The following is a 13581-nucleotide window of genomic DNA, read 5'->3' on the forward strand; positions in this document are numbered from 1 at the left end:
AGTTAAAGACTTGTATATTTTTTTTGCTAAAGCACAGTTTTGAAGTTGCATTATAGGACATGTGTGTTATATTTAAGATGATATCACTTTAATGTCAGACAATTGCATTCTTTTCACTAAGTGTTTTCCATTTTTAAATTAAAATAATTGGAATGCCTATATTGGGAATTTTTAAAAATTTACTACTGTTGTGTTATTTAATGTTTTGCTTTAGTTTTTTCCTTATCATTTGTTTTCATTTTTAAGTCCTCTTCTGTATTTTCAATACTTTACGATGCAAACTGATCTCTGGTTTCATAATCTAGGTTTTTTTCAGAGAACAGTCACAAGGAGATTCCCTATTGTGAATCGAGCTCATTCAGATTCCTATGGGGAACTTCTGAAATTTTGGGTGAGATAAAGATGAGACAAAGTGTTCCCTCAAATAATCCTAAATTAACTAAATTATCTAAGAATACATGAAACAGACATAAAATCAGAAATTTCTTATTCTACATAAGTTATGTGAAGGGTATCCCTTCAAAGGAATTTTTTACTACAGAGATACAGAAAAGCCGCTCAGACCTGTAGCAAGTTAGATGGATCAGTGCCATTGCATGTGTAAGACTATGGGAAGACAATGTAATTTTTTGCTGTTGTAAGGATGATTTGGGTTACATTCTGTGAAAGAAACAGATGCTGATGGGAATTCCTTTGCATTTCTTTTGTATGTAGAGATTGCATGCTCTTTAATGTAGATGGCAGGAGTAAATTTGTTGAGAGTAGAATGGCTACAGTAGTATAGCTTTGTTCTTAAAGACACTAAATTTTCTTTATAAATGCCTTCATTAAACTTATTTTGTCATAATTCCTTAAACAAGACTAATTTAAGTAATAGTGATGATACTGGCCTAAGTTTTAATACAGTTTTTTTTTCTAACCTTGCTGATAAACTTTAAAAAACGAAATAATAAAAATTAACTTTTAAACATAGTGTTTTCATTCTGATGGATGATTTTAAGAGGGCTGTTAGCATTTCGCAGAATTCACAGCAGTTTTAAAGTGGTTAAAGCATTGTAAGTACAGTTTATCACTAAAAGAATGTTCTCTTCCAACAGAAGTACCAAAGAGATTATGAACTGTTATTATTGCATGATTAACAGGATCAAAGATTTGTGAACCATATGCGCTGTATTTGTGATAGAGTCAAAATACAGTAATTCATTTTAAACCCTATACAGAAGTAATATTACTTGTTATGTCAGAGAATTTACAGAAAATTTCAAGTTTCCTTAGTACTTGAATGACAAGAGATTTTTATTTTATCATGTCTTAAATCTTGAATTTTCAGGTGGTCTGGAGTCACTGAAAAATCTTCAGCAATTAATTATGGACCATAATCACTTAATCAGCACAAAAGGTCTTTGTGAGGCACCTACTCTCATTCACCTAGATTGCTCTTTCAATCATCTTGCACAAGTTGAAGGCATTGAGAATTGTGGCCTCCTTCAAGTTCTGAAGTTGCAAGGCAATAATCTCCAGGAGGTAAAAGTTTTGAATTTAGTGGCTGTTGTGCATACATCTTTGCTAACAGTCATATTTTTCAACATTCTGAGCATGTGCTCTTTGTTTGGTGTGGGATGTTTCATGCTCTTAGGTAAGATTTTTTTTTCCCCTTATCAGAGGGTGATTTTTCAAAGATACAAATGGCTAGCAGTTAATTGTTTTCTTACACCTAAGTCCTTGAAAAATTGGACTCTCAGTGATTATGGTTCCTCCTTCATTTATAGCATATAGGTTTTTTCCTAGTTATGATTCTGATTTTGTTTATGTCAGAAAAGATTATTATTACTTATACGTCCTGTTATAATAGTAAGATAATTATATCAGGCTAGTAATAATGATATGATTGTCATAACATATAAGTAATTGCTCCTTACTGTTACCTTTATGTAATGATTATATTATTATCATCACCCTAAATATGATGATAATCATGCTTATTTAATGTTTGTTGATTCATCAAAACTTGAAATTCATGCTGCAGCATTTAAAATAGCCAAGTTGTTTGCTAACCATATGCTTAATCATATTTACTAACAGTCATTCTCCTATGAATTAAGGAGATGAAAAGTATTGTCAATAAGCAGCAAATAAATGCATGAATAAAATACTAAGACTGTGACTCTTGGGCTTTTGATTTTTTTTTTTCTTCTTTAATTTTTTATATTAACTATTCAGGTGTGATAGAAGACATTAAAAAGTATTTACCACCTGATATATGGGGATTGTGTGTCAACTGGTACATACATAATAAGGAAATGATACCTATATCCAAAATGTCAGTTTTTCTTGTATTTAGTAATGATTTATGAAAAGCATCTGGTAAGCATTCCATTGTTGTTTCTCTAATTTATATTACTCTAAATAACCATCTCGTTTCTATTTAGCTTCCAAGACTGGAAAATCATGTTCTCTTAAGAGAACTATATTTGGATGACAATAGCATTTCTTCTGTGAGAATGCTTTCTTTGTATTGGTTGCCTCTATTGCAGATTCTTTTGCTGTCTCAAAATAGGTAAGTAAGAAACATTCTTCCACTTACAGAACTGATCCAGAGGAATTTACTAACACAACACTTGTCTGAAAAGTATAATTCTCAGTATGGTTGAAATTTCACTATCTTTTGGTATATTCTTTAAAAATAAAAATATGTGGTTGGCATGTAATTACCTTGGCTACCTCTATCTAAGAAAATTTGAAACAGCATTAACATTGTAAATTAATTTTTTTCTCTTGGATATTATGTGAAAATAATCCTTGAGCATTGTGGCATTATTAAAACCATGGTGTATTTCTTTCTTTCTTTAGCAATTGTTTCTAGAGTATGTCTGTCAAACTTCATCTTTCACAGCTAGCTTATTCAAAACAGACTTTGAAGGCTAAGTTAAGGGCAAGTACTAGAGTTAGAAAGGCCAAATAAGAATGTTTTTTATTTTACATACATATGTTAATGCCCTCCAAAACAAGTATATTTGCTTTAATTTTTCACTCTTATGGTTCTGTTTAAAAGGTATAAAAGAATCGAGACAAGCAGCATAAAACTGGATCATGCACTCAAGTACTCTGTAATTAGTTTTCTGTTTGTTTAATAAGATATTCTATACATCTTTAGAGGTATAATAACCAGACATCCTGAATTAAAAATCTCTATTTTCCCCACTCCCCTTTTTCTCTATTTAAATTCTGCTATAAAATATATGAAACATTTATTACAGTCTGCAATATGTTAATAGGAAAATTAATTTTAAATTATCACCCATTATTTTTCTATACTGTGATCATTTTGTTCTGAATAAGACTGATCTCAGCTTAACAAACAGAATACTACATACCACATATAGAAATACACCCTCAACTATTTTCTTCACTCTCCTGGTAGTGAATAGATGTTTTTAAAGGGTGATTCATCTGCCATTTTTAGCTGCTTGCTTTGAGACCAATCATAGCCTAAAAGTGCCTGTTCATCTTCACTGACTAGTAAAAAAATCAAAATTACCACCGCATGTGTAGATGTCTACATCTGAACAGAAGAATACCACCCTATGTGACATTTAGTTCAGCTTAGCCAATTGTGTCTGTGGGAAAAAGGATGTGTAAGACTGAGTCCTGTTATAATAAGCAATGTCGTTCATGGAAATTGTATATTATTTAAGTATATACAATGTATATTTCTATATCACCTTTCAGATTGTTTTCATAGCATCTCTGGTGAGGTACTATTCATGGAGACTCTTGGATGTAAATAAAATACCTACAGAATCTAATCTTCAAGTTCCTGATCAGGCTTCTAGGGTTTGGGAATTTTTTTTCCCTTATTAATTCTTCTAGAGTTTGGATGAAGTGCTTCCTGCCTGTGATTAAGCAAGAGCATTATATGTTAAGCATTAGATTTCAAGTCACACTGCTTGATTTAATTCTTGTTTTTAGCTATTTTTTTTTCCTTGTCCTCTTTAGCTTCTTTGTGGATAATGTGGCTCTGTATTGTTGTAGTTTCCTCTTTTTCCACCAGTGTAGCTGTCCTGTGTGTAATAAAGTGTTTGCAAAACTTGAAGATCTCATATGCCTGCTAGGGACTTGCAAACTATCTTGCATTTGAGCTATCAGTGATAGCTCAAATGCAGCCTCTGGATTTCGGTTGTGCTGGACTAGCCATGTAGATGTACCTTAAGTCACTTGCCTATCCCATCATCTTAGAGTTTTTAAAGTCCATTGTAGCGCTTGCTCTGGTTTTCCAGTAGCCAAGCAGAGATGCAGTGTTTGGTCTGCTGAGTTCCTTTTGCTGGGCTGTGAGAAAGAACTGGATGTGCTGAAAATAAGTATACATCTTGCCCCCAAACAATTACCTTTCTTTCTGTGATGTGTCTATAGCTTATGTCAAATCTTTGTGACAAACAGGACAAGATAGCCTTAAATCCATATTAAAAGCCTCAAAATTCCTGGCATTTCAGTAGCCTGCTCTGTTACACTCACTTTATGTACACTTATAAGCAACTCCATATGTGTGTGCTGTAGTATAAGTAACTTGATGTTCTATAGAAACAGCAAATGTAATGGAGTAAGCTGTTGAAAGAAAAGCTGTTTCTTTACTTTTATCCTACAGCCAGTGCAATTTTGTGAATTCTTTCCAAGTGTGCACTGAGTGCCATTTCCTCTTTACTGATTGCAGGAAGCCAATATAATGATAATGCTATGAATCTGTATTCTTTCTGAAAGTGAAATACTGTGAAAAGAAAATTCTTACACTAATTTACAGGACATTTTTATTCCTGAGATGGTTTGTCTGCATCATAAACCAGAAACTGTCAAAGGTAAAACTCCAAAAATTATTTGGTTTAAATAGTTTTAAACCTACACATTAACAAGAAACTAAAACAGGTAGTGATTAACTCCTTCAAATAGATAAAGACAGCTATTTCATCACTGCTGCTTTTATTAAGTGTCTTATTGTGGCTTTTGTGTACAAACCATATTCTTTATCAATGTTGGCCAAAGACAATGATGAATATCCTCTTGACTTGGTTTCTGCAGTGTTGAAACTATGAAGATCCATTCTGTATTTTATGGCAGCTGAGGACACAACTGTCAAGTTAGTTTAAAAGAGGGACGTATTCTTTTTTCTTCTGTTGTGGATAAAGATTTAGGTGTAGGAGAAAAAAACCTTGTCCTTGTGTAAAACTAATAAATTTTTAATGCGTTCAGCATTCATGTGGCATTTATATTTACATGTCATCCCATTTAATTATACAACTCACTAGTTAATGGCTTTTTTATTTAAAAGTTTTACAGTGAGACACTAAACTTGCTGTTCCGGTAGCCATTTTTTTTCAACTTCAAAATAGACAAAATCTCTCCTAACATCTGTTTTAATGTGGTGTTAATAAGACAAAGTTCTTTTTTTGCTATCACTTGCTTTTCACTAAGATAACCTAACTGAGATTGATAAAAATGTAATATTTTAAAAAATTCAGTCATCTGCAAAAGTTCCTTTTGATTTTGAGAAAATAGTCTGGCCCAAATCAAATTTGTTGTGACCATGTTGCTCTCATCTTTTGACATCTAGATTCATATTATTCCTAAAAGCTTTATAGTAGAAATGCTAAAAAGTTGGTTAAGTTCTTTCTTAGCATACATTGTTCTCTCAACTTAAATATATGGTATCTGTGTTTTTAACTGACTTTCTCAGATATGAGAGTTTAGCTCCTTGCAAGCCATGATGTTTTGAGAATTTGACCACATTTCCAGAATTATCATATCATATCTAAATGTCATAGGGTATTGAAATAATAATATTTCAGTGGTTTTCTCCATCCTATCCTTACCACTCTAGATTTTTAAAAATAATTTTCAGTAATTCTTTGCTGGTGATAAGTTTATCTCTAAGTATATGGCATCATGGATAATATACTTGAAGTACTGTCTACTAGAGTATTCAAGAAGCAAAGTGGCTACCTGACAGATTTCCTATATTCTGTATATTTGCTCTTATAAATATGATGATTATTGAAAACAGAATGTCTTTAATTTAAGGAATGAAAAAGCAATATGGTCTTTACCTAAATATCTAGAGTATGATAAATTTATTTGAGTTATTTTGCCCTTCTTCCTACTCACCGCTTATTAACATCAATGCTAATTTTTCTTGGGAAAAGCAGTTGCACAGCAGAATTTCGACCATCTTGAGCAGTAACTGCTATTCATGTTCAGAAACACAGTCTTTATTTTCTGTGATGCATACTTGCAACTATTCTTAAACCTTGTTTTTGGATATAGCCCCATAAACGACATAAACTCTATCTCTGACTGTTCTGTTATGCCTTAAATGGGAACAGAAAAAGGAAGCTATAGCTTGCTTTTTTGCGAATATCTTTTACTTTTGTGTCTTCTTTGTAATTTATATCTCTCTTATGCCCAGGGCTAATGTGACAAGGTCAAGTAGTATTAAGTTTTCAGTAATGTCCTTTGTCTTTCTGGTTTGAATTTTCTTAGAAAAAAAATTAACAAAGAATGTCGGTAAAGAGAAAGCTATAGAATGACGGAGAAATGTTTTAACTCTCATAATGCCAACGGCAGGCAAGGACTGTCCAGTAGACAATTTCTAATTCACCACAGCGTATGCTGCTAAAGAGCCAGAGAACTCATTATAAATAAAAACCCTGCATGATCTTTTGTTCCTTATGTCTTTGTTTTCTGAATATCTGAATTTATAGTCATGAATTTTAAGTTTTTGCAGCCATACTATTAGCCAGTAATATCTATGATGATGCTTGCTATGAATATTAAATATACTCATGTATTATTGGCTGATGATGAGAAACTAAAAGGCTGAAATTTATATTACTATATATACAGATCTACATAAAAGGCTTAATGCTTTACAGAGTCAATACTTGTTCATAGTTGTTTGATTCCATGGAAAACTTCCATAGCACAAAGGAAATAGAACTAAGTAGGGTTAGAACCAAGGCAACTTTACAATGTAGTTTGAGAAAGAAATGGAAGTACAGTGGCATGTACTCAGTTGTCTTTGCATCTGTTTCTCTGAATTTGCTTTTAAAATGTCATGTTGTCGCATAGAAATACTTCTCAACTGGATGTGGAAACCAATTTTTTTTTCTGTTTTGAATTTGGGATACTATGGGATACTATGAAATATGGATTTGCTGAATACAGCATTGACTGTAACTTCAGACAATATTTTCGGTGAGATTAATAATCTATAATTAACATTTAGTTAATAATTAGTGCACCAGAATAAAATTCAACTCTGCCTTTCAGTTGTAAACCCTGTGCTGGAAACAACGTAGCCATACCTTTCAGCAACAAAGGCGCATTTTTGTCCCTCAATAATTTTGAGCACATTTCAGTTTTTTGTAGTGTCATATTTCAGGCAAAAAGTATTCTGATTTATACCTTTCAAAAGCACTATACCCTCAGAAAATACTACTTTCAGTGAAAATTAGCAGTCAAAAACTGACCACATACCATTTTCCTGTTATGCTAGGGTCTTGCCATTACAGAGATAAAACATGTTACTAAATGTGTATCTCTTTAAAAAATGTATAGCTGGTGTACCATGCGCTTAAACATTCTAGTTGTAGTTGATAATTGGGATTCTTTGCATCTTGATTTTTTACCTTTTTCTGCCTCTTTCATATTCAAGATAAACTAAGATAAACTTTAATCTGAAATATTTGGCAAAAGCTTGGCAGCTGAAAAAACCATTCAACATTCATTCTTTCCTAAATGAAAGTTTGTAAGCAAAGAAATAACATTGAGCATTAATTCTTTAGTAGTAGCAATAGCACACATCTTACAGTTCCAATCCCTTTGTGTAGATGAATGTCAGCTCAGTTTCTTTACATTTACACTTCAATGCTGCAAACAAGAATTTTGTCCTGTCTTTAGTACTGCTTTGCTGCATTATTTCTCAGTAAAAGCTCCGATAATGCAAGAAGAGCAATTTCTTGTCGAATTCCATAACTGTCTCAGTAATCAGCACCTATTTGATACAATGTGACAGAAGTAGTAAGACAGAGGAAGCACTAAAAATATATTACAGGATAGTGCAGCCTTGACCTGTTGAAAAGGGCATTCATGACAACTGTTATGCTAGTTTTAGAATCTAGGAAGTAATGCGCTGATTGGAGAAGAGAAACAACCTGATAAAAAGTTGTAGCAATGAGAAATGAGGAAAGAAGCCAAGCAAATTTTTAATTTTTTCTCCAGAATCAGGACCTTCTATTAGTACCATTCTGGTTATAGTACCTAAACAAAAGCCAGCTGAGATGTGTAAATTTTATAAGACATCAGATCTTCAGCACTAAATGCAGGGAACAGAATGAAATATTTATGAGATAAAAAACCATTAATTAGAAAATATTAAAAACTAAGGTGCTGAGAAAACTAAGAAATATTTTCAGGTTAAAATGTTAGCAGTTAGTCCTAGCTCCTTGGATAGATAAATGGCCATTTTCTCACATAAATAAATAAATTGTCATACCTGCAAAAGATTCTGGTACCTTTCTGTTTATGAAGTGCTATTTAAATTTAAGTTTTTAAAAAATCTTTTCTGTTTTATTCTTAGATTAACTGACCTTGTGCCTTTAAATTCATTTTTCTTTTTGGAAAAGCTAGATATCAAAAATAACTGCTTGTCAGGTGAGTTGTGTTAAAAAAAATTAACATTCAAATAATAACTTCTTAGTCAAATTATAAACTGATTTGAATTGGACTGTTCCCATGAATTTATAAGAGACATTTATGTGGAAAATATACAAATGTTTTCCAAACATTAGTGTTATAGATAATAATTACGCTGTATAGATAGCAGTCTTGCTTTTAGGACTGCATGATGTTGATACATTTCAGTTTCATGTAACAATTTATGGGAAACAAGATGGTTCTGCATTCAGACATATTTAGGTTTCTTTTGGCTATACTACAGATCTTAAAGATGTCCATACATGGTTTAGTGGCTGCCATAAACTAAAGGAGTTGTCACTGAGTGGGAATCCTCTTCTCCAAGAAAAGAACTGGAGGTAAGAAAAAGACTTTAATTTGCTAAATCAAAAAATCAAAATCAGATAACAGATTGTTGTATGTGTCTTAGTCAAATAGTAGAAATGCTCCCACATATAGTCTGAATAGTCTCGCTGCTGTGACAGGTTCACATTCCACATAGCTAGTGAAGGGGTACTGTCTGTTAGAAGTAAAAGTCAGGGTGAATGTTTGATTTTTCCTTAGGAGTTGAATATTTGCATTTTTATGCCTCTTCAAATTCCTTATCTCTACATCAAAAATTTATAGCCCTTGTAATTATGAAAGAGATGTAAGAGTAATGCTGTCATTTTCCCTTCATTATTCCTTGGAATAATGATCTGAAAAGTCAAAAAGCTAGTCCTCGAGATTATGACATGTCTCTATATAAAAAATGAGTAGGGTAGAAAAGAAACTTGGCATGAAAAATTATATGCAGTTACTATGATTCCTGAAAGTAGTTAAATAGTTTTGTAAACCATAGGAGTAAAATTGCAAATGAATAGGCTTTTTTGTATAATTTTTTTGCATGTTAGACATAGTACTTGAGGTGTGGCCTCACTAGTGCCAAGTACAGGAGTGTGATCACTGCCCTAGTCGTGCTGGCCACACTAAAACCTAAAAAACTAAAACCACGCTTACATTCATATCTTCCGTTTGAAGATTTTTGTACAAATGTACAATTACTAATCAAAAGAAAAAACTAAACCATTTCAAACTTTTACTTGGAAGTGTTTGAGTAGTTTAAAAGATAGCTGTGCAAGTACATTCTTGATTGGTTTGTTTGATTTTTTAATGAACAGACTTATTCTCACCCTATGGTTCCTGCAGGTGATTTCATTCATAAAATTCTGACTGTGACAATGTTTTAAATTTCCATTTCTATTGTTTGAATTCCCACTATTTTACAAAACTAAGTGTTATTTCACTTGTAACCTAGAGGGAAAAGCTCTCTGAATTTCGATGTAACTTTGAGAACTCACGCTTTAGGTTGCTTAAACCAATAGAGCTTGTATGATTAGACAAGAGGTTAATTTGTCTGAAGGATTTAAAGTATGGCATACTATGAAATATGGATTTGCTGAATACAGCATTGACTGTAACTTCAGACAATATGTTCCAGTGAACTTTACATAACCCCTTGATACCAACAAAGGAATTAGTTGTAAAATTTCCCAATCGGTTTCATACTTTTATGTCCAGCCAGTGATAACACCAACAAAAGTGAAGTAGTAAGAAATCTCTTTCTAAAAATTAAACCCTGAGATCAGTCTGAGCACTCCTAGGGGAATATGTTTCAATGCTGTAATGATTAATAGAGCCTCTTAAGTGACAGAATATTCACCAGGAAGTTTTCACTAAATGAAATATTGACTCAGCCCTTCACCAGGAGAAACCCAGCTGGAAAAATGAGTGTTGAGATCCCACACATCTAAGAGACAAAACTTCCATCACTGATGAATCTTGATATGTCACTGTCGCCCTGATTCTTGAGTTTTCTAAAGCCTTCTGAGTTTACATTCTATTGGGAAACTTTCCCACACAGTTTCTGTAAATAACGTATTGTTTTGCATTCCTCCATGGGAGTAGAAAGACTTGATGTACTAGTGCTTTGTCCAATGTCTTCGGAGAGGTAGCCCATTCACTCTCCAATCCACTATCACCTTTGGAGAAGTATAAAAGTTGGAGTCAGAAAATAAACTTTCTCTTTTGCCTTGCAAAGTAGCAAGTGGCTCGCGTTGTGCTTTCTCATGTCCTATAACGACATGTCACTGTTTTGCTGTATCGCTATTCAAGATCAGCTTTGGTAATTTCTCTCTACACGTTCAGGAACTGTTGATCTAAACCCATAATTTTATTCCAAACTTCAGATAGTCTTAGCCTTCATTAATGGGCAGTAGAGAAGGAAAGTTTTCTATTTGCAAAAACTGATGTTCTATTCTGTTATTTGGAATATTATAACTTTCTCTGCTTTTAAACTTAGACTTTCTCTGATTTTAAACTTACTGTATGTTGTCCGAGCTCAGTAGTAATCCTTTACCTGCAAAGGGAATAGTCAGGGAGACCCAAAATTTTGAAAACAATACTATCTTTTTAGAGAATTACAGAGAAATGTGAAAAGTGACTAAACTGACTAAAATTTTATTTACAAAAGCTGGATGTAAGGATGGTTGTATGAGAGATTTCAGAATCTGTAATATGCACAGAAGATAAATAATAGATAAGGTTATTAAAGATTATTATTATAAGATTATTATAAGAATATTATTACAGCTTACAATTAGTATTCTTTCAAGAGTTACTTAAAACTGAGTTAAGGAAAATATTGAAAGTGGATATAATTTTGCAGTCTTCAAACTTTCAACAACTTTGGTCTGGTACAAGATATATGTGAAACAAGATTGCACTACCAGCTTACATATATCGGTAACATAAACAAGACCTCAATATACTTTTTTTTTTTTTTTTTTTTTTTTTTTTTTGGTTAGGTAAGTTTCTTGTACATATTTTTTTTGTTACATCAGTGGCCATAGCTGTCTGTTTTATAGCAAGGAAATTTCATCTTTGCTCTCTTTCCTTTCCCTGACCTAAATTCAGTATGTTTTTTTTCCTGTCAGGCATACCAGATAGCATGTCACTAAATATGGGATATGCAACTGATAAAAGGAGTAGAATTAGCAAGGTTTAATATTTTGTGCAGTTTTAAAATTCAAGTTTTGTGACATGTCAACAAAATCAGTACTTTATCTTAATCCTATGAATTTGCTGTGTTGTCTACTTATCAAATTAATTACAGGTGCCTATGCATGAATATGGCAAATTTTCCTGAGGTAAAAATTCTAGCTCTAGTGATTTGAAACTGGTACCATTGACTTTCCTGGTGTCAGTATTTCAGCAGTGTTCTTTATACCAATGAAGTGTTAAGAAGTCTTGCTCTGTTCTGTGTTTTACTCTTTATATTATTCTTTCGTTTAAATTCTTAGTTAATGTGTTAACATATGAAATAAGGACAAATACATGCAGACTTTTAGAGGACTATCTTCATGTTTGTATTTGTTATATGATTTTGTAAATAAAACAGATGTTTTAGTATAAGGATTTTTTCAAAAATCTAATTAATGTTTTCTTTTCCTAAGGTCTTCCATGTTGGAGGTCGTTCCTAGTTTACAGTTACTTAATGGTGAAATCTTGACCCATCATACTTTATCCACAACTGAAGAAATCAAAGCATCCGAATTAGGAACTTTTCTGGAACTTTGTCAAGTTCAAATTGAAGAAAATGTTCAACTGAAAAAAAAGGCTGCTGAATTGGAGTATGTATTTATGTGAATATAAATTGCATTCAGAAATATTTTTTATGTATTGTTATTGAAGTTTGTGTGTGCATATGAATTTTACTTAGGGTTTTTTGCCTGGAAAAATATTAGGATAAGAAAGAGATTAGAATCATTGACTTCGGAGCAAAGTTTGTTTTAGACAGTTATTAAGTTAGGAGGGCCTTGAGTTTTGTTTCTTTAAGTCCAAGAAAACAGGTGGCTCAAAACCTGCAGTTAGTAGTAGTTGAATGAATAGTGCTATATCGGAATTGTAGCTTAACTCCTGGGAGTTGACTAGTCATATTAACATGATTTCTAACTTTAACTTAATCAAGTCTAATTTGGCTGTTGATACAATATGCTCTATTTTTATTTCTGCATTTGTTTTCCATGTGTATGTTATTCATATTCTAAATAATTGCAAAAGATTTTACCTCTTTTCTCTTAAGGTAGTGAATTAAGTGGATCTATTTACAAGTGTTTAATTTTTTCATACTTGCTACCTTTATCACTTTTTCCATGGTTAGTTGTCCAGTAACTTCAGTTTAGACCATGCAGATGTTAATTTATTACTTACACATGCTATGTTTTAATTTTTTGTAATATCTAAGTATCTCAAACTTCTCATTTCTGCAGTTGGTAATATTGCATGGTTTTTTGTTTCATAGTTCCTTTTAATTTCCTAGCAGATTCACAAAATCCTTATGATCCTTTGAATTTCCAACTTATGTTTTAATTTTTGGAAAAGTAGTTTTCTTGATTCTGCTAGGTACTGAACATTAGCCCAGAGCAGGTAAAGCACATGTTCTTTTATGTCATTTTAGTTTAAACTTTGCCTTGCATATCTTATTGGTTCAGGAAAAGTATGCACATTTTTTTTTTCTGAATTGTTGATTTTGTGTTTGCATGTAAGCCTGTATATCCATGATATCTTGTTACTAGCTAGCAATTTATTACATTGTATTATTGCAGCTTTTACTAAGCTGCTATAAAATCTTCATAGCTCAGAATCAGATTAACTGGAAAAGAGGTTTGTATTAAGAATTAGATTGAAATTAGTTGGGAGAAATTATATAGTGCATTTTTCCATGACAGATGTAATGTGTAAGTGGCTCCTAAAAGTCATATGTTTCTCCATTAAACCATCCAGATATGTCTCCTCCACTTCTGTGATTTTTGGCTTCTG

The 13581-nt window shown here is 32.4% G+C and overlaps 1 protein-coding gene across 12 annotated transcripts in view; it reads left to right on the plus strand.

The window, feature by feature from the left end:
• Positions 1 to 13581, plus strand: part of LRRIQ1 (leucine rich repeats and IQ motif containing 1) — a 105577-nt gene that overhangs the window by 13562 nt on the left and 78434 nt on the right. For all 12 annotated transcript variants that reach the window (XR_012053458.1, XR_012053460.1, XR_012053459.1 and 9 more), the window contains 5 exons: positions 1331 to 1524; positions 2430 to 2557; positions 8627 to 8700; positions 8987 to 9080; positions 12216 to 12392. Coding sequence is in view for 9 of the 12 variants with exons in the window: in XM_030260691.4 (XP_030116551.4) it covers positions 1331 to 1524; positions 2430 to 2557; positions 8627 to 8700; positions 8987 to 9080; positions 12216 to 12392 (667 nt within the window). In the remaining 3 variants the exon portion in view is untranslated. The remainder of the gene's footprint in view (positions 1 to 1330; positions 1525 to 2429; positions 2558 to 8626; positions 8701 to 8986; positions 9081 to 12215; positions 12393 to 13581) is intronic.

This window comes from Taeniopygia guttata, chromosome 1A (assembly GCF_048771995.1).
Source record: "Taeniopygia guttata chromosome 1A, bTaeGut7.mat, whole genome shotgun sequence".
Classification (NCBI taxonomy): Eukaryota; Metazoa; Chordata; class Aves; order Passeriformes; family Estrildidae; genus Taeniopygia; species Taeniopygia guttata.